At 41.2% G+C, this 19,399-nt stretch overlaps 1 protein-coding gene across 1 annotated transcript; it reads left to right on the forward strand.

Moving 5' to 3' along the window:
• Positions 1-484: 484 nt before the first annotated feature.
• On the forward strand, positions 485-17,549 carry FAM98A (family with sequence similarity 98 member A). Its single transcript, XM_009091646.4, has 9 exons — positions 485-729; positions 933-1,011; positions 3,920-4,068; positions 5,527-5,661; positions 8,558-8,742; positions 10,156-10,236; positions 11,545-11,661; positions 14,053-14,220; positions 15,697-17,549. Exons 2-9 carry the CDS (start codon positions 959-961, stop codon positions 16,444-16,446), a joined length of 1,638 nt encoding a protein of 545 aa, XP_009089894.1. The 5' UTR covers positions 485-729; positions 933-958; the 3' UTR covers positions 16,447-17,549.
• The last annotated feature ends 1,850 nt before the right edge of the window (positions 17,550-19,399 follow it).

Here is a 19,399-nt window from a genome sequence, read left to right on the forward strand (position 1 = left end):
AGAGCTTCGATTCCCCGGCCAGCAGAGTCGGGCAGGGTCGGGCAGGCTCAGCCCGGCCAGCGCTGCCTTCAGCGCCCCTAAACGCCACACCCCGGCCGGGACACTGCTGCAGCCCGCGCCGCCAGGCCACGGAGCAGAGGGAGAAACGAGGCCCGCGGATTCCATTTAGTAAATGTACCGAAACGGCTTCGATTTATTAATTTTATTGTTTATTGATTTTATTCGGCGCCCGGCGCCCCCGGCGAAAGGCATGCCGGGATTTGTGGTCCTGGCCGTGGCTCGGGGTCCTGCAGGGTGGGGACGCACTCTCCCTCCTTGGAGTGGTTTGACCCTTCCGCCGCCCCGTCTTCTCCCCGTGCCCCGCCCGTTGCCGCGACGCCGCTCGCCGCAGCAAATTCCTGCGCGGGCTGCGCGGCGCGGAGGGAGGAGTCCTGCTTCCGGGTCTGACCTCGCCGGCGCCTGAACACAAAAGTGAGAGCCTTCGTTCGTCCCGGGCTCCTTTCCCACAAAAACGGCCCGTTCTCCGGCCTCGCGCCCGTGTCCCACTTAAGCAAAGGCGCTCCGCTCGGCGGATCGACGGAAACTGCCGCGGACGGAGGCGGCGCCGGTCAGGCACTGGGGCGGGCGGCCCTAGAGAAGCCGGGTGAAGAGGGTGGCCGGGGGCCTGCGGCGCCGCGCTCCCCGCCCTGAGATGCCAACCCGGCAGTCGGCGGCGCAGCTGCGAGCGCGGTGCGTGGGGCCGCGGGGCTCCGGGAGCAGGGCGGGCATGGGCGGCGCGGGGAGAGGGGCTGCGGCGCCGGGAGCTCTGCCTCACCGCACGGCAGGGGGTGAGAGCTGAGTCTCCCTCACGAGGCCGGAATGGGCTGGAGGAGGGGGGAATGGCGGTCGGTGGGAGTGCGAGTACCGGTAGCGCTGAGTCCCGTGTCGCGCAGGTCCACCCGTCGTGCCCCGCCGCAGGATGGAATTCGAGCTCCTGGAGAACGATGTGCTGGAGTCGCTGGAGGACCTGGGGTACGTATCCGGGGCTGGGGGTGCGGGGCTCTCCCGGTGAGGGCCGGGAGCAGAGGGCGGCCCCGGCACGGACACAGCGCCGCTGTCCGCCCCGCACAGGCGGAGCCGCTCCGCTCCGGAGGGCCGCGGCTCGGGGCACCTGGAAAGGTCTCTTTTCATCAGAGCTGCCCCCTGAGCGGGGCTGGTGGTGATGTCCCAAGGCAGACGGGCTGGCTTTTAGCTGCACGGCCTTGGCGAATGAGTCGCTTCTCCGTGCGAGCTGATCCCCTTGATTCTTGGATGCCATCTGGTCTGTTGCTGCTCTCTTCTGCACAGCGGCCCTAGCTGAGGGTGGGACAGGATAAAGAGATACGTCAGACAATAAGAAAACTTTCAGGCCTCATACTTTTTGGGGGAGAGGGGGAAGAGTAAAAAGAATTGCAAATGAGCAAGTGTTCTTTTTCTTTACATTTTTTAAAGGGTAATATAGCACAGGAAACTTGCTGTGTAAGCCTGTTACTTTGTCAGAGTCAGGAAAGGTTGCATAAGTATGAAAGGGAGAGTGTGGAGAACACGTTCTGCTGTAAGCTCCCATGTCTGTAAACTGTTGAGAGCTCAGAGGACAGGCAGGTACAATTTCACTTCTGCTGGTTGCATGCAAACAGCTGTATTTACTCACGTTGGCCCCATTCCCATAAATCACTTTGTGGCTAGAGTCATTATGCTCCAACAAAGGCTGTATTTCCAGGCTAAGTTAGTGGTAATAGTTGCAAAGCTTGACAAATAGACTTCTGTCTTAGCAGGTATTTCTCTGACTGAAATGTGAAAAGGCAGCTCTGCCACAGTGAAAATACTGTGACTGGCTTCTTTTTTCTGTCATATGTTTAAAAGGACACTAGTGCTTGAAGGAGTTGTGATTTGTGCAGTTATAGACAGAAAGTGTTGTTGATTTTTGACATAAATAAGTAAAGCAAACAGTGAAAGTAGTTGAACGAGTAAGGTATATGAAGCAAAATTGACAACAGTGAAAAAGAGAAAATTTGGAGGATGAAAGACATGAGACCTCAGCAATATTGGTAACAACTGGGAAAACTATTGCATGTGTCTAAAGGACTTCTGATCCTTGGTGTCTGGAAAGACTGGGATGTTTGAGGCTTTCTGCTTTGGCAGTAGCTCTGTGGTCTTCATGGTTCAACTTACTTTTTCTCATCAGATCCTGAAGATATTCCTAATATATCACTTGGTTTATTTTTTTTTCTCATAGCATTACATGTTAGAGAGCTGTTTCTTTTTGTAATTGTGCTCGAGGTGCTCAGATGGTGGCCTCTTGTCTTGTGCATCAGTTTGTTGAACTGTTAAAAAAGCAAACAGATGGGATAGCACAATGTTACCAAAAGAGAGCATAGCTCTGGAACACGTGCCATTGGCAGAAATAGAAGGAAAAAGCTGCTTGCAGTTAGGAATCTACAAGTTGGATTATTGGCCAGATTGATGTGTAGCTGAAGTCATAATTATAAGAAATAACACGCTCAAGATGTTACCTCTGTTAAAGAAAAAGTTCAGAAAAGGTGCCTCTGGAAGATCTGAGCAGGGACTTAAATCCCAGTCCTGCCAAAGCAAAAGGCTTGCCATTGCTTCCTTTCTACTTTGACCTATAACTAGGATGCTTCTGTTCTGAGTCCCAGATGTTCCCAGACCTACACATGTAGGCCTGAGGTGTCTGTGGGATGGGACTGGAACTTGCTCTGATTAGCCTCTTGAAGCATCCAGCCGACTGTGGTTGTGCAGTAGGGTTGTAATACATGAGATTACAGCTTCCCACCAGCTGCCAGTAGATTAACTGTGTCACCAATCAAGCTGCTTTGTGAGGTAAAAGTTATTTTTGAGTGTGGCTTCTTCATTTTACTTGGCTGAAGTAACAGGCCACTACAGTGAAGGCCAAATCCTTTGTATGTGATATTAAGCACAGGAGCAGAGTAAGGAGAATTACATTTCAATTTGAGATGTTTTTTATTGCTGAGGTTTGCCAAGAGTTGCCTGGACTCGTTGGATTGTTGTGAGGTAGTGGGTGACTTTACCTGGAAGTTCCCAAGAGAGATTTCATTTGGTTATGAGCACTCTTGGATGCCTGTCTCTTTTGGGGGCAGTATATCAAAATAATATTATGCATGTTTTTCCTAAAATACTGAGGTAAACTCTTGACTTGTGCTTCTACCTGGTTGATAAGGCAACCTTCTCCCTACTCTTCATTCTTCTCCTGAGAGATTATCAGTACACAGATGTCCTGAAAGCTGTGTTTTCTAAGATCTGATCTATAAACTCATGCTTTCTTACACTAGGTCTGATTTTCGGCTTATTTTGCTTATGCAAAGAATCAATTCCATTAATTTTTCTTATGTGTATTTAGGGAGGTTGGTTTTTCAATGATGATATTGTTATGCAGATCACTTTTGTAATATTTCTATCAAAGCCTTTGTTTTGTAAGGCAGCCCTTTCATACGTGATAGGAAGTGACAGAAAAGATGCACTTGTTCAGCAGTAATTATCCAACATGGAGAGCTCAGGAAGGATTCCTTGGGACTGCAGTTGCCCTGGATAGGTCAATTGTCAGTAACATCTTCAGGAGGTGGAGGTAGAGAAGTTGCTGCTGTACATGGTAACATTCTCCCTGAGGAAACCTTTGATGATGATATTTTGTGACACAGTCTCTGTGATGGTAAGTTAAGGTGCACCCAAGTTCTGAGTTTACTCTGATGTTTTCAGTGTGGTTCTTGCTACAGTTCAGTCCAGGAATCACCGTTCCATGAGCTCAGCACTGCAGATGCATTGTGGTTGTAGCTCTCAGTACGTATATAGCATAAAATAAATCTGTCCAAGGACACTGCTCACAGCAAACATTAATGAACTGTGCTTTTGTTTTACCTCTCAGTTACAAAGGTCCATTGTTGGACGATGGAGCGCTGGCTCAGGCAGTCTCCCATGGAGCCAGCTCCCCTGAATTCACCAAACTCTGCGCTTGGTTGGTGTCTGAGTTACGGCTCTTCTGTAAACTAGAGGAGAACGTGCAGGCAACCAACAGTAAGTAATCATAACTCCAGCACAAACATGCACTTTGTGTGTTTTCTTGCATGCCACAGAGATTAGGGCTGGCCATATCTGTTGTTACCAGGGAGTGTTGTCTGCACACTGCCAGATTTTGGATATTTTTCCACCTCAAATTTGCCTTATGAGCAGCCAGTAGAGGTTGAAATAATAGTGGCAATCAAAGAGTCTTTCTTCTGAAATTAGCTTTTTCTGTTAATTTTTCAACCGTATTGTTTTTTTAAAGTTCTTAGATGGATTTAGAGAAACATTAATGCTAGTGGGGTTTTAAGTAAATCATGCTATTTGTAATTTTGATGTCAGTATACTACTGTTCAAGGTAACATTCTCATGACTACAGTAACCATATCTTCTTTTTACTCTTAGTTCCATTAACTCTGTTCTTGCTATGAATTTGTGAGAAGGAGCCTGAAAATTATTATTTTTCATTTTGGTAGAGGAAGCAAAGTGTAGCTTTCAGGAAAAAAAAGTTAATTTTGGTCAGCTAGTCATGACAATCTACAGATTAAATTATTAAATTGGTGTGATAACCCACATTCCTGAATATCTAATGTATTAACTCATAATGCCTTTATGAGCTTAGCTTTGTATTTACTCAGTGGCCAAAGGTTGCTGCCTTTTACCTCAACATCTGTTACTTTCCTTTCTCTCTGTTTTTGACATATTCATTCTTTCTTCTTTGAGTGTATTTCATATTCTTTCTCTGTAACAATACAGTATCTCACCCCTTCTAGTAGTGCAAGGTTCCTATTTTTAGTTTTATGTAAAAATACAGTCCAGAAGTCTTCCAACACCTATCTCAAATTCTTTAAACACAGTGACAGAAACATATTAGCTGGAGTACTGTGAAGTCCTAACTTCATTTTGTATGTCTTGAGTTTAGGAATAACAGACATTTGTGGTTAAAGTCTCTTTCAAAAAGATAAAAAAATGTTATTTCTCCTCACTGTTTTTTTACCTAACAAGTTCTGATTAGTTTCAGTAATTTTTGACAGAATATCAGTCAAAAGTTTGATTTATGTGACTTCCTTATTTTTAAAAGATATTGATATGAAATAAAATCAGTTGACAAATGTGAGTTTACAGGGAGAAATAACAGAAAAAAGTGAGAATTCATAAGCCACATTTATTATTCATTATATTTTTAATGTCACCTTTCATTGTAGAAGTTGCCAGTGTCTGTCTGTCTGAAGCTTGGAAAAGCTGTCAGTGAAACATAATTTTTATATTAATGGAGCATATCATGGTTCCAAATAGGTTGTGCTGTGTCTTGGAGGAACCCAAGAAATGCACTTGGCCTCCGTTTAAATTGGGACTTAATGTTAAATAGCAACTTGAGCAAAATAAGTTTTTTTTTTTTAAAATAGCCAATTCATTCTAATCATACCCTCTATATATAAGCAGAGAATGAATTATTATTCTTTTCTTTCTAAGGTCCAAATGAAGCAGAAGAATTTCAGCTTGAAATGAGTGGGCTGCTGTCTGAAATGAACTGTCCATATGCATCATTAACATCAGGAGATGTGACAAAACGCCTTCATAATCAAAAGAACTGTCTCTTGCTGCTTAGTAAGTTAAAAGGGTGCTTGCAAGCAAACCTGATTTTCTGCAAGATTTATAGTATTGTTTCTTACACTTAATGAGGTACTGGTTTCTTTACCACAATGTACTACACTGTAGTTACCTAAAAATATGCATCTGCATGATTTTTTCTGTAATTTACAGTGTCAGAGTATTATACTTCTGGGTTTACCAGTCAATACATACCCAGTATATCATGCAGAATACTTTGAATGTTAACCTTTTTAAATGTTAACCTTCTTGACATTCACAAGCCAAAAGCCTGTCCTATTACTTCTTAAAAGGCACAACAAAGAGGGAATTATTTGAAAACTTCTGCCAGAATATAGCTACTGTACTCTACTTAGCATGGTTGTAAAAATGACCACTGACATCAGATGGATTATAATTTTAGAGGCTCCCAGTGTGATGACTTGCAAGGTGCAACAAAACTTGCATTTTCCTATACTGACAGCAGTCAGAATTGTTACAAAAGAGAGAGAATGCTTTATCCCAGCTCCCAATTCTTTTGATCAGCATCCTTAGTAAATAGCTTCACTGTTGCTTTCTGCTGATTGAAAGGAAATTAACATTAGCAATGGTGGCATCTTTCCTTTTCCACTCATCAGATTTCAATAGCTAAATTGTTTTTTTCTCTCATTATGAAATGTCAGAGGAGAAGAAATAGTAGTTGAATTTGTAAAAGATGTATGATATTAATTCACATTACATTACAAAAAAAATGTAAGCTTGAGTTAGAAACTGTAGTACTAATTTTAACTTAATTTAAAATCAAGATGAGGTAATGTTTTATTTGCTTCCTCAGTTGCTGCTAATTCTTAACCTTTTCAAAACAGAAATTTATTTCTGCCTTCTTCTGAGATATAACAAATTATTTACAGAGTAGGTTCCTTTATTTCAACAGTAGGAGAAAGATGATTAGACTTAATCTGAATATTTCTTATAGTATGTTTAAAAATGTCAGATGAGGTGAGGTAGTTGTTTCATTTGAATAGTTTGTAGCTCAAACAATCTTCTCTTCAGCTTGTTTTCTGTAAGCCAAGCCATTCAATAAATTTGGCTTGTCTGTGACACACAGTTTATCCTGGAGGTCCTTTGGGATGTACATTTTGGTAATATAAGGCTGTGTTCAGAAGCTGAACTCTGGTATCCCATCTGGCAGGAATGCTGTGTTTACTGTCAAATGTGAAATTGCAGTAGTGCCAAATTCCTTTTTTGTGTACCACCATAGCAGCATAACTTTCTTTAGCTGTGTTAAGTGAACTTATTAGGTATCCTGTTGTATGTGAGCCATAAAACTAGTTTTTTTTCAGGAGAAGCAGGATAACCCTCTGTAGTGAAAGGCTGGGATATTTTATATTGTAATGAAATACAGCACAGTTTGTCACTTGGAAGATGTAGCAATATTGCTGGGAGATGAAAGCACCAAATAAACCCAAGTAATTAGGATTGATTGTCCTCATGTGCAGCATCACTAGAATACAATGTTAGGCATTGGCATCTGCAAAACAAAAAGTACAAGAGTTTCAGGCTGGTTCAGGAATGTTGTGCAAAAAAAAGAATGGCTATCTAAAGAACATTCATCTTAGTGATAGACTTAAAAATTTCTGTTATTGTTAGAGGAGGTTGAAGATAGCTTAAATGTGATCTCTAAATATTTGAAACAAAATTCTCCTGCTAATTTCCTTCTCAATAGGCCTGAAAAGAGTGTAAATAATTGAAATTTCAATGTAAGAAAAACCCGTATAAAGTGTTGCTGAAAGAACCTAAAAAGGATGCTTCATTGTTTTACATATTCTAAGATTTTTTTTATTCGTAATGTATTCTGTATCTTTAGGAGATGGCATTCCAGAGATCATTAAATTGCTGTGTTCTTTTCTTTTTATCTGTCCCAGTTTTATAAATAATAAGCTTCTTTTGTATATCCATGGGTTTACTTCCCTGCTCACAAGTGTGTCTGCAGTATCAATTTTTCTTATTTTTAGAAGTGTTTATGTAGATTATTGCTATAGTCACTCACTATGATTAATGAGAAAAGTATTGTTAAAACTTGTGCTTTTTTTAAAATTCAAACCTTAATGTTGTGACACCTGCAAACAAAGGCTGTTTATATAATTTTAAAATTTTATCACTGTAAGTGATACCTGATGCTGAAATTCTGGGTATATACTGTGTTCAGAAATTGTGATTTTGATTTTTCTCTTTTTGTTTGGTGAAGGAGTTACAATGTAATGGTAGGCTCCTACAATTCTGATATTGAAGAAAACTTCAGCCATTCTAGCTTCTATTTCATCAGCCTTCCTTTCTCAAGTTATTTTAAACGTGAATTCTCAGTAGTACTTCTCAGAGGGATTATTCTACTCTATGTTTTGTGTGGGGAAGTAGAGAAGATTCATCTGATGTTTTACTTCTCTCTACTTGTTACCTTGTTTGTTTCCTAGAGCTTCAAGAAATGCTTGTCTACCCTAAATGCACATCTCAGTCCCTCATCCTGCTTGTTTCCATGTTCCTAATTTCCTGTCTTTGCTGGGCAAAACCTGAAGGAAAAGAGCTGTGCTCTGTTGAACTCTGGGATTTATACTTGCTGGAATCATAGGGATTTTTTCCAGGCTTTAATTGGTTGTACTTAACCTGTCCTCTGTTTGTTGTGTTTCTAGCACTGAACTCAGTAATTGTAAATATGAGTGTTCTTGAAGATACAAGATAATTTAAGATACAAGATATCTTGAAGATACAAGAAATTATGTAGATAGAGAATTTCTATGCCTCCTTCTATCTAAAACAGTCAGTTTGCACATTTGTTGGTTGTAAGCACTTGAGTTTTCACTGGCTCTAAAATAACTCTTTTATATCTGATGGTCAAATCTAATTTTTCTTACCCCAGCATACCTCATCTCAGAACTGGAAGCTGCCAGAATGCTGTGTGTGAATGCCCCTCCTAAAAAAGCCCAGGAAGGGGGTGGCAGTGAAGTCTTTCAGGAGCTGAAAGGCATCTGTATTGCTTTAGGCATGTCCAAACCTCCTGCCAACATAACGATGTTCCAGTTCTTCAGCGGAATTGAAAAAAAGGTAAGATCCAAAGGAAGAAAAATTTGAATATTTATATGTTATTGTTTGATGGTAAAATAGTTCTGCTACCTGGGTGAGATTTGCCTCTTGTGAAACTCCAGTGTTTGAATTGGGAAGGAGAGTTGATGAGTTTTAATGCATATACAGAGGGTCAGAATTCTGAAAATTACTTTGAAGGCTTTTTCCATGCCAAGGCATGAGGTCAAGGACTGTTGCTATCATCGCTTTTCAGGGTGACTGCTCTAGGTTTTGATGCCATCACTTGTTGCAGAAGACAGAAAATCCTCATCTTAGGCCTCAGGAAGAATGTTAGAGTGAAATGTTTTTCAAGAAATACACCTAAACAAATTTGTATGGGAACCTAATGTTTTAAAGATGTTTTGGTTAAAAGGTGGTGTAACAAAAGTAAAACTTAACACCTTCTCCCTAAGACTTCATAATTTCTGTGATTCCATTTATTTTTATTCCTTGCATGTGTGTGTTCTCCAGGCTGCTGTGATTTTTTTAAAAATAAATTTACTTCTGAGTAACTTTTATAAATCAGAGAAATAAAATAGAATGGACTGTCCAGTGCACAGAGCAAGGGTTAGGGGACAGAAAGCTTTTAAATCACTTTTAGTGACTTAATTTGCAGGATAGGGGAGAGCAGAACAGCAGAAGACAACTCTTAACTCTAAAGAACAGATATGGGTCCCTTCCAATGCAGAATATTCTGTGATTACAAAGCTCCCCAAAACAGTGTGATTTGAAAGCACTTAGGTTTAAAGTCTTAAATAAATTTGGCTCAGTATCATTGGAAAACTAGGTCACTGAATGTGTTAGATCACATGCTGGAATGAACAGGTTGGCGATTTTTTTCCAAACTACTTTGGAAGTTTTTGTCACTGCTAATCCATTTCTTCCCCCTTGAAGTCCTAAGAAATTTTGAGATGGGATAGATAATTTGTGTCCAAACTTCTAAAATGCAAGATAGAGTTAAAATTTCATACTGAAGGTTTTTCTCCTGATTGTAAAGAGGGGTCCTTCTTTGGATCATGTGACATTTTGCATCATCTTAAAATAAGCTTTTTGGTGCAAACGTGGGTTCTTTCCTGGATTATGAGATGATGTGTAGAATAATCCCGATGGCTTCAAGAGTAGCAGTACCTCATGGTGTCTTTGTTTTTACTGCTGATCTATTCTATAGTCCCTTCTCCTAATTTTTAAATAATTATAGCTGAGACTACCAGAAATCTAAAAACAGTTGCTTTCCAAAAGAAGTGTGCTTGGCTCTCTGTTCCTGAGAAAATAACTTGATATTGGAGGTTGCTGTGTCATGCCTTTCACTGACCAACAGTCCTCTCCTTTAATTTAAATCTTGAAAAACTAATTTTTTTTTAGCCAAAGCTTATATTTTTATATGTCTCCTAACAGCTGAAGGAAACTCTAGCAAAGGTTCCACCTAATCATGTTGGAAAACCTTTATTAAAGAAACAACTGGGACCAGCTCACTGGGTGAGTAGTTGCAGGTATTAGAGCCCATTTCCCTTTTCCAAGTGTATAAAGTGTCAATCCTGATTCTGTGTGTTGCAAAATGATTTTTCTCTTTCTGAAGACAAGAAGATAATTTCTTGCAGTATAATGTATATGTTGGTGCAATAAATGTACAGCAACTGATAAGATCTTAGACTCATGAATCTCTAGGTCCAGGTGCAGGCTAAACCTTTCCAAAATGAGAGACCCTACTGTGGTGGTGCTGACCAGCATGCTTGTGCAGTAGCTTAAACCTTCCTCTCCTGCCATTTACCAGCACTGTCTGTGTGACCTAGTCCTGCTGAGATGGTGTCATGTCTGCTTCTGGGGCTTCTTTTTAGCTAAGCTGTGGGTCTGTTCATAATGTTCCCCTCTTTTTGTCACTTGGAGTAGTCTGCTTCCTTCATAGCCTCTCCAAGAGGCAGTGAGTATGCAGGTAGGAGCTGGGAGAGACATTGTACACCCAGGCTGCAGAGCTGTGATCTTCTCCAGCTGGGATTTGTCACCTGCTGTACCAGGAGCATGGTGCCTGGGTTAGTCACTGCTGCTGCACCAAGCTCAAAGCTGTGGCTGCTGCTGCAAGACTTCAGGTCTCTCTTGTCTCTCTCACTTAAGGCTGAAGCACATCTTCCCCTAGCAGTCAGCTTCCTTCAGTGCTTGTATTGTTGAGACTGAAAGTGGGCCACGCTGCCCTCCCTCCAGCCAGGCCTCTAAATATACATAAATATAAATATACTCTAATGGTGTATATCTCACCTGCTGCTCTAACTAAGCCACTGTCTGCTACCAGCTGTTTCTCATGATTACTTTTTCCTGTAGAGCACTTTGTTGTTTTGGCTGTATGCAGAGTGTGCTTTAATCAAGATCCTCTTGCAGCACTGTAGTTACTTTTAGTCCTTTATCTTTGCTCTCTCTTTATCCTTAAGCTTTCTACTTTTTAAAAAGGCACAAACATCCTGTTTCTTAGGAGTTACGTATACCATTGCTTCAGATTGTTGCCTGTAGTATCTTCTCCCCTTTGTTTTTCTGTCGTGGTGGATGTTGAGAAGTGCCTCAGCAGTGTGTGCAGTTTTTGTGCTGTTAGAAATGGTAGAAGGCTGAACATGAGCCTTGGAAATTTCAGGAAAATAACATCAGCAGGCACAGCTTGGCTGTGAGTCTATTTGACAAGGTAGATAATGGCAATCTGAAGCCATGCATATTATCTCTGTGTTATACTCTCTTCCATCCACATAGTTTATGAAGTAGAAACACTTTAATCTATAGATTGTTTGCAAATTTTTGTTTCAGGAAAAAATTGAAGCAATTAATCAAGCCATAGCCAACGAATACGAAGTCCGAAGAAAACTGTTAGTCAAACGTTTGGATGTTACTGTGCAATCCTTTGGCTGGTCAGACAGAGCTAAGGTACAGACAGCTTGCTGTGAAGTCCTTGTTGATGGTAACTCTTTATAATAAGTATCTCTGGAAAACTGCATCATTGTTTTGTCCTTCATGAGTCAAAAATAATCACAGGAGTTGTCTGGTTTTGTTTTGAGTTTCTAAAGAAGTTGATGACTATGGAAGATAAGTAAAAATATTTTACTTAAAACTGTTGGATTTTAAATCAGTCTGTAAAATGAGAAGTCAGACTGTGTAGCTACACACCAAAGCCACTGGAGAAAGTAGAGATTACTGATCCAGCTGTGTTCAGAGTACCATGTGAACCATTAAGTGTTGTGTCTTGTGTGATGGTAGAAAAGCACCTTCCTTTTGACTGCCCCTTAACCTTGCTTTGTGCTGTCTACAGCAATCAGATTTCCTTATCTCTTACGTGTGTCTGCAATCACAACTCCACAGATGCACATGAGAAAAGCTGCTACGGCACTGCTTGTTCTTACCTTATAGACAGGGTAATGCTTTATGTGCTTCTTTTGTCTTTGAAACCATGTAAGTGGCTGTGACATGAGATCTGTTCTCCCTTGAGTACATGATACATATTCTGCTTTTAGAAATAATTACATGATTTCCCTATTTTTTGTGTCTCAGAAATTACAGGATTTTAAAAACTAGTACATATAATTTATTTTTCAGGACTAAACCAGATCTGCTAATCTGCTAACATGGTGTTAAGTATACTGCTGACAGTGTTTGAGACAGTAATTAGTGCTAAACTGTGACACATAGAATCATTGAGTGTTTTTTCTTGATAAGTGCTTTTTCAAAAATCAGCTATACTTCAATAAAAGCAGTGACCTGTCCCATTTTGTTTCATTATCTGAGTAGGACTTCTACTGGTGTACTCTCTATTAGACCTTGTATTCTTCAGGCTTTTTAGTAGATAACTGAAGAACTAGCTGACTGTTTAAATATTTCAATAATGAATAAAAATGAGCAAAAGTGTGAATTACGTTTTAAGAACAGGGATTTCTAATTGTGTTACAGCTTTGGCATCTTTATCTATGTGGTTTTGTGTTCTTACCTAGGAATTCTCAGATACTTTTGAACTTGACCTGCTACACAAAATGTTTTCACAAAACACACAAATTGTGGATATGCATTTATATCTATTAAAATGCAAAATTCTTTTAGAAGCATGAGAGCATACACACATAAGAGTTTGTTTTAACAGTAACTTTTAGCAAGATGATAGCTTTCTTTTTTATTTGAAAAGTATCAGAATATAATCGTATGACTAAAGAGCCACTTCTTCAGATAGTGGAAGCACCAGGGGAAAAAAACCCTTGCAGTCTATTATTAGGGATTTTTTTAAAGTTAAAATTTTAAGTTTCACCTAAAACAGTATCATAGGACCAAAATATTGTGCTCAGCGCTCAGTCAAACTTAGCAGGGAAAAATACAGTAGTACTCGAAAAACACACTGGTGAGTACTTTTGCTTCTCCTACCTTTAGCCAGTGCCATATTCCAGTTTTCTGCCTTTGGATGGAAAACAAGGTTTTTTTAGGATTTTAAAACGTGCTTCTAAGTTTTTGCACTGTTAAAGTATGTTGGGAAACCTGGTTTGCCTGTCCCCACTGCCGTCATCTGCATTCAGATGGCAGTCTGTTTATCTTAACTGCATCACACACTACACTCTGTTGCTAACTGAAGAGAGATGTTACTTGTGTAGTAATTCATGTGTGGTAGGACAGATTTCTCCTGTGTCTCAGCTGGAAAACTTTTGAGGTGTTCAAGATAGCTGGAGTGGTTAATGCTGAAAGGCAGTAGAGGGAGAGACATTGCATACAAGGCAAAGTTGAGTGTAGGATATCATTTCTAGCCCTGCCAGGCCTCTTGGTGCCTTGTCTTTGTGAAGAAGCTGACTGGAATGAAGAGTGAAATGAGTTAACAGGACCTTTTTCTGCTGATAAGTGCTGGAGATGGGGTGATGCTGGCCCAGCTGGAATGAGTGCAGGTCAGGGTGAAGGCACAGAAGGGGGTCTGGAGGCTAAACACAGATGTTTTGCTTTCAGTGTCCTCTGGATTTTAGCAGTAATTCATGTAACTCTATGGCACACTTCTATTCTGTGTTTGACTGCCTGGAAGTAATACAGTCTGATGTGTATGTTGTTGAAATTGTCAGCTCATTGGTGCCTTGGCATTTCAGTCAGAATTGTTTCCTGTTTACTTAAGAAATTTGTGACAAATGCTAGTTTGATTGAAGTAATCCTCAGTTATAAAGTGGTTCTCACTGATTTTATATTAACTTTTTGTTCTGTTTGCAGTAGTGTCTTGTTATTCAGTTCTGATTTGATTTTTTTTCATGAGATGTCCCATTGCTTTAACTGACTGGGTTTTATTTTTCTTTGCTCCAACAGAGTCAAACAGAAAAACTGGCTAAAGTCTACCAGCCAAAACGTGCCCTCTTATCTACTAAGTGCACTATATCAATTGCAAATCTCTTGGCAGCTCGGCAGGATCTGTCAAAGATTATGAGAACAAGCAGTGGATCCATCCGAGAGAAGACTGCATGTGCCATTAATAAGGTACCTTTGGTGAACAAATGTCTTGTTCTTTTAGGAATATTTAAGTAACTTGAATGTAGTAATAAATCCTATTTTTTTTTCCGGGACTGTAAGTGGAATTTGGAAATACAGGATAAGAAACTTGGTGTTTATGTATTGCAGATAATGCATCAGTGGATAGTGCAGTTTCAGCTTTTGAGGTTCACAGTGTCCCTTCTTTGGGGCAGTAAAAATTGCTGAAATACCTTGGATTGCTTACAGTGGTAGTAGGCCTGCTCTGTCTTGCCAGAATTACAAAAGCCATGACTCTACTGCTACCTAATTCTGCCACCATGTCTAAAATAACATCTACATGGTAACTCTAAGATCACAAGGCAAGGGTCCCACAAATTAGATTGCCCTTTGTACACAAATAGATTACAATCAAGAGTGTAGTTCTAATAATGACATAGGAGAAACATGACGTAGACAAAACAATTTACCTTGTTTCAAAAGTTATGATTTTACAAGAGTAATAGGCTCAAAAAAATATTTGTGCTGAAGTTGCAGCTCAGTAGCTATGTGCAGCAGCATACTTGGTGCTTTAAAACTGTGGGGATAGGTGCATGCTCTTCTGCCTTTTGAGTACCAACTGTACCTCTGGTCAAGTTTTAATTAATTTAGGAGGGAATAGTGGTGTGTTGATTTGGCCACAGCCATCCAACCCAAATAATTTATGCACCTTTTTAGTGTTGTTGGTGTGAAAGAAATTAAGTAGTAAGACAGGTTGATCCTATCACCAGACTGTATGTATGTTTCAGCAGGAATGCAGTACTGCTCTGCTGCTGATGTATTATCCGTTAACTTATCTCCATTATTAATGTTAAATGTTTTCCAGGACAGTAGCACGAAATAGCAAAGTAGCCTACTTCCATTGAAGTTCCTTTGTTATAAAACTTCAAGCAGTACAAATGTCCTGTCCCATTTTGCCTTGCTAAATTTTTAAGGTCACACCATCCTTAGACAGGTAGAGATCTCTAGAGTCTTGTTCCACTCAGATCAGTGCTCTCACACCTGTCTGTTAAGTTTCTGCATATCCTCACTGAAAAATAGAATTTTTTGCTCTTTATTTACCAAGTCAATGGCTTCTACAGGAACCCAGAGCACTAGTTAGGAGAGAGAATGTGATATGTTGTACTTGTGCTTATTTGAGTTAAGCACTTTGCAGTAATAAAGAGTTAATTGAAAGACTGTGTTGGCACTGCCCATGGTGGTGTGCCTGCTGTTTGAACACAAAGCACAGGTCTCCTGACTTGTCTTGTTAGCAGTGCTTCAAGTGCTAGATAATCCCTGTTTAAATTTTATTAACTGGACACAGAGGTCTGTCACTTTTAAACACACAAAATTTGCCTGGATGTAAAAACCTTGGAGTGGGTGCTGTCTGTGGTGTGTCTCAGTAAATGTGGCTCTTGTGTGAGATGTCACAACTCCTATGACAGTTTTCCTTTTCCTTTGTAGGTGCTAATGGGCAGAGTGCCTGACAGAGGAGGAAGGCCCAATGAAATTGAACCTCCACCTCCTGAGATGCCACCGTGGCAGAAAAGACCAGAGGGTGGCTCGCAGCAAGGCGGTGGCAGAGGAGGCAGAGGTGGCTACGACTCTTCCTATGGAGGGCGGGGAGGTTATGACCACGGGGGTCATGACCGAGGAGGAAGAGGAGGCTATGACTCGTCATACGGAGGGCGAGGAGGTCACGAACAAGGAAGCCATGATCGAGGGGGACGAGGAGGACGTGGTGGTTATGATCATGGCGGCAGAGGAGGAGGAAGAGGAAACAAGCTGCAAGGAGGCTGGACAGATGGCGGAAGTGGTGGCTACCAGGATGGTGGCTACAGGGAGAGTAACTACAGAGATGCAGGTTTTCAAACAGGTGGCTACCATGGTGGTGGTGGCTACCAAGGAGGAGGCTATGGTGGCTACCAGTCGTCTTCTTATTCTGGAAGTGGCTACCAAGGGGGCGGTGGTGGTGGTTACCAGCAAGACAACAGATATCAAGATGGTGGGTCCCACAGTGACCGAGGGGGTGGGCGTGGAGGAGGGAGGGGTGGCCGTGGCGGTCGCGGTGGCCGAGGAGGTCAGGGAGGTGGCTGGGGGGGCAGAGGTGGACAGAACTTTAATCAAGGAGGGCAGTTTGAACAGCACTTCCAGCATGGAGGTTATCAGTATAATCAGTCTGGCTTTGGACAGGGAAGACACTTCACCAGCTGAGGCTGCTAAAAATTTACACTTCAGCAGAGCTCACATAATAGAAACCTGGTTTCAGAGGCCTGACTTATATGCTGCTTGAATTAGTGCAGGTAGAATCTCTTTGGGTGGGATGTTTTGCATAGAGCAAAGCACAACTTTGTGTAGACCTCTCCTCCCCACCCACCTCTACCTGTCTGAATGAAAGACATTGTCACTACCCCCTGCACCCTAAACATCAACTAATAGCCATGCTTTTTGGATGTTGGACTGGTTCCCTCTGCTCAAAACACTTTTGTTCTAAATATACCTGCTGTGTTTGCCTTCTATTTTGATTTGGAGAAATACCAAGACCTGTCAAATTTGTCTATTATTGTACACAGTAGAACTTCTGTGTTTTTCCCCCAAATCATTGTTGAGTTACATGTTCTAAACCAGTCTGGAGTTTTGCTTTTCTTCTTGCTGACCTCTTGTTTCAGTCACGATGCTGTTACAGCGCATGTGCGCGCACAAGGACTCCTCTGACAAACGGGGTTTTGTGTTATCTGAGCTCTACTGTGGATGCCATGTTCAGTAGCCTTATCTCCTGCTAAACCACGTTTTCCCACCTGCTCAACAATGAAGACTGACCGCCGCCAAAATCTGCAAAGATCATTTCAAACTAAGCTAAATTGTGAACCGATAGTGTGTGTAGGCCTGTAGTTAGGTGTAGCAATTCAAACTGACCTGCATCCATCCAAAACAAGTTGCTCCTCCTCCAAACCTAATTTTTACTTGAAATCAGCTAGAAGAAATGACAAACTGAAGTTTATTTTATTTACAAGTTAAATACCACTGGCTCAGCAAATCTAGGGCAATTTGTTTTGGGGGTTGTCTTTTTAAAGAAGTGCACTACGGCCTGGGAAGATTAGTTCCTGCCTGGAGGAAGCCCTTTTATTATTGCTGCAGAAAACAAAACCTGGCTGAGTTTGGTGTTCTAATGTTTGGGTTTTTTTCTTTACTGAAAGCCACATAATGCTTCTTGCTGGGTTTTTTGTGTACATAAACATTGTCAAAAAGCTGTGAAAGAAAATGGCTGAAGGTGTGCTGTTGTATAAAAGGTGAGCAATAAAAGTATCTGTATGTTCTGTTTGCTTTAGTTTATTTTCCTTGACAGTAAAAAGCAGTTGCTACAGTTGCTGGGAATTCAGGGGGATTTCTGTCTTCTTCATCTCTTTTTTTATTGTAACCTATTTTATATTTTGTAGTTGTCCCAGCTGTACCATGCATTCTGCCCTTTGAGGGGCTGTGTCAGAACAGCAGCAGGTGGGAGGACCTGATCTTCAGGTGCTCTGACTTTTACTCTGTTCCTCCCTCTGACCTGGCGTAGCAGCTTGTGGTGCTCTCTTGCTGTGTAAAGTTATTCTTAGGCTCTGTGAGCTTGTGTCTCCCAGGTTATGCTCCTGCATGCCATGTGAACTTGGTATGCTGCTTCTGGGAACTTCCTGATGCTCTCCAGCCTTGTGGAAATTCTAGGTTCTTGCTACCATGTTCAGATCACTGTAGCAGAGGCTGTGATAATGGCAGAGTCTACCTGTTTTGTCCTTGGGGATGAATCCAGATTGATGCAGGCAGGAGGAGTTCCTTGGCTTACGGTAATAGCATGAGAGAATTTCTCCAACACTGGTGTTGCTGTAATTCAAGGTAGTCATGTAAAGAAGCTAAAAAACATAATTTAGAACTGATTTGCCTGTATTTCATGCCAGAGTCAACCTGAAAATCTGGTTTATTGTAGCCACTAGATGCTGCTAGTGATTCACGGGTTTGGAAGCAAAGGTCCCTGAGAAAGGCACTGGGGAATCTGACTTAATGGCTTTTCTCCTTTAGTGTTTCAAACAAATCTAACAAGCCTCATGAGGGACAAGCTTTCTGTATTGAATCCAGGTCTTTGAGAATCACTGATACAGATCTATCTGTGCCTAACACCGTTCAAATTATCAGCATCTAAAACTGAATGTTGGTGCTTCACAAAGGTTTATTGATGATTTCTTACAGCAGCAATTTCCAGACAAGGTGTCTCCCCTGTAATACTTTGTTACAAGCATTAGCTGGTGACTAGCTGCATTCCTGCCAAAATAATTAGTGGGGTTTTTTTTAAGAATTAGGGTTCCTACAGTGGGGTCAGTCCTGGACTAGCAAATGCGAAGAGGACAAATTGAAAGAGCCTTTTGCTGCAAATGTAATCTCTTCAAGCTGACAGCTTCTGCTTTTCTTCACACTCCTCACTGCAAAGAGGATGGTGTTTTCTGTCAGTGCATTAAGAGTGCTGTAAGCTTGTTCCTAGCAAGAGGGAACCCAGGAGGCTCTTCAGAAAGCCCCTGCTGGAGTTACATCAGCACCTTCAGAGATTGCTTTCTGTGCCAATTCCTCTGCAAGGCTATAGCTGTTGCTGCAGTGAAGAGTCTCACCTTTGCACACTGTGACATGGTTTTTTCATCAAAATATGTTGCTTCTCCTCCGTCCTCTTCCAGGACTTAGGGTAAGCCAAGTCCCAATTTATTCCTGTTTGAGGGGGAAAGTTAAAAAAAAAATTAGAAGTCAAAACCAAGAGGCTTTACTCTTCCAGCAGGAAAGAAAACACTTTGTTTCTGCCAGCTGTTGTTGTTTTTCCTTACTCTATTGTTTCCTCCTAGTGTGCTGTGACTTCTTTGTTCCCCAGAGAAAACAAGCTTTGTGTATGTGGAGAGAGCAGCTTTGATTAATGAAAGAAAACAGCCACTGCTTTGTTATTCTCTGTATGATGCTCTGATATTTACTGTTTTCCAAACATGATTTCTGCACTGCTGCACTGGGAGGAATCTCTTAAATAGAAGCTGGGAGAAGTGAGATGGGTTGTGGATATTTTTAGACTGTGGTGGATTGGATATACATGTTTGATTTCATTGTGCATCATGATCAAAAGCAGAACTCCAGCAGATTAAAAAGGCAAGTAAGCAAG

Source organism: Serinus canaria, chromosome 3 (assembly GCF_022539315.1).
Source record: "Serinus canaria isolate serCan28SL12 chromosome 3, serCan2020, whole genome shotgun sequence".
NCBI classification, from domain to species: Eukaryota; Metazoa; Chordata; class Aves; order Passeriformes; family Fringillidae; genus Serinus; species Serinus canaria.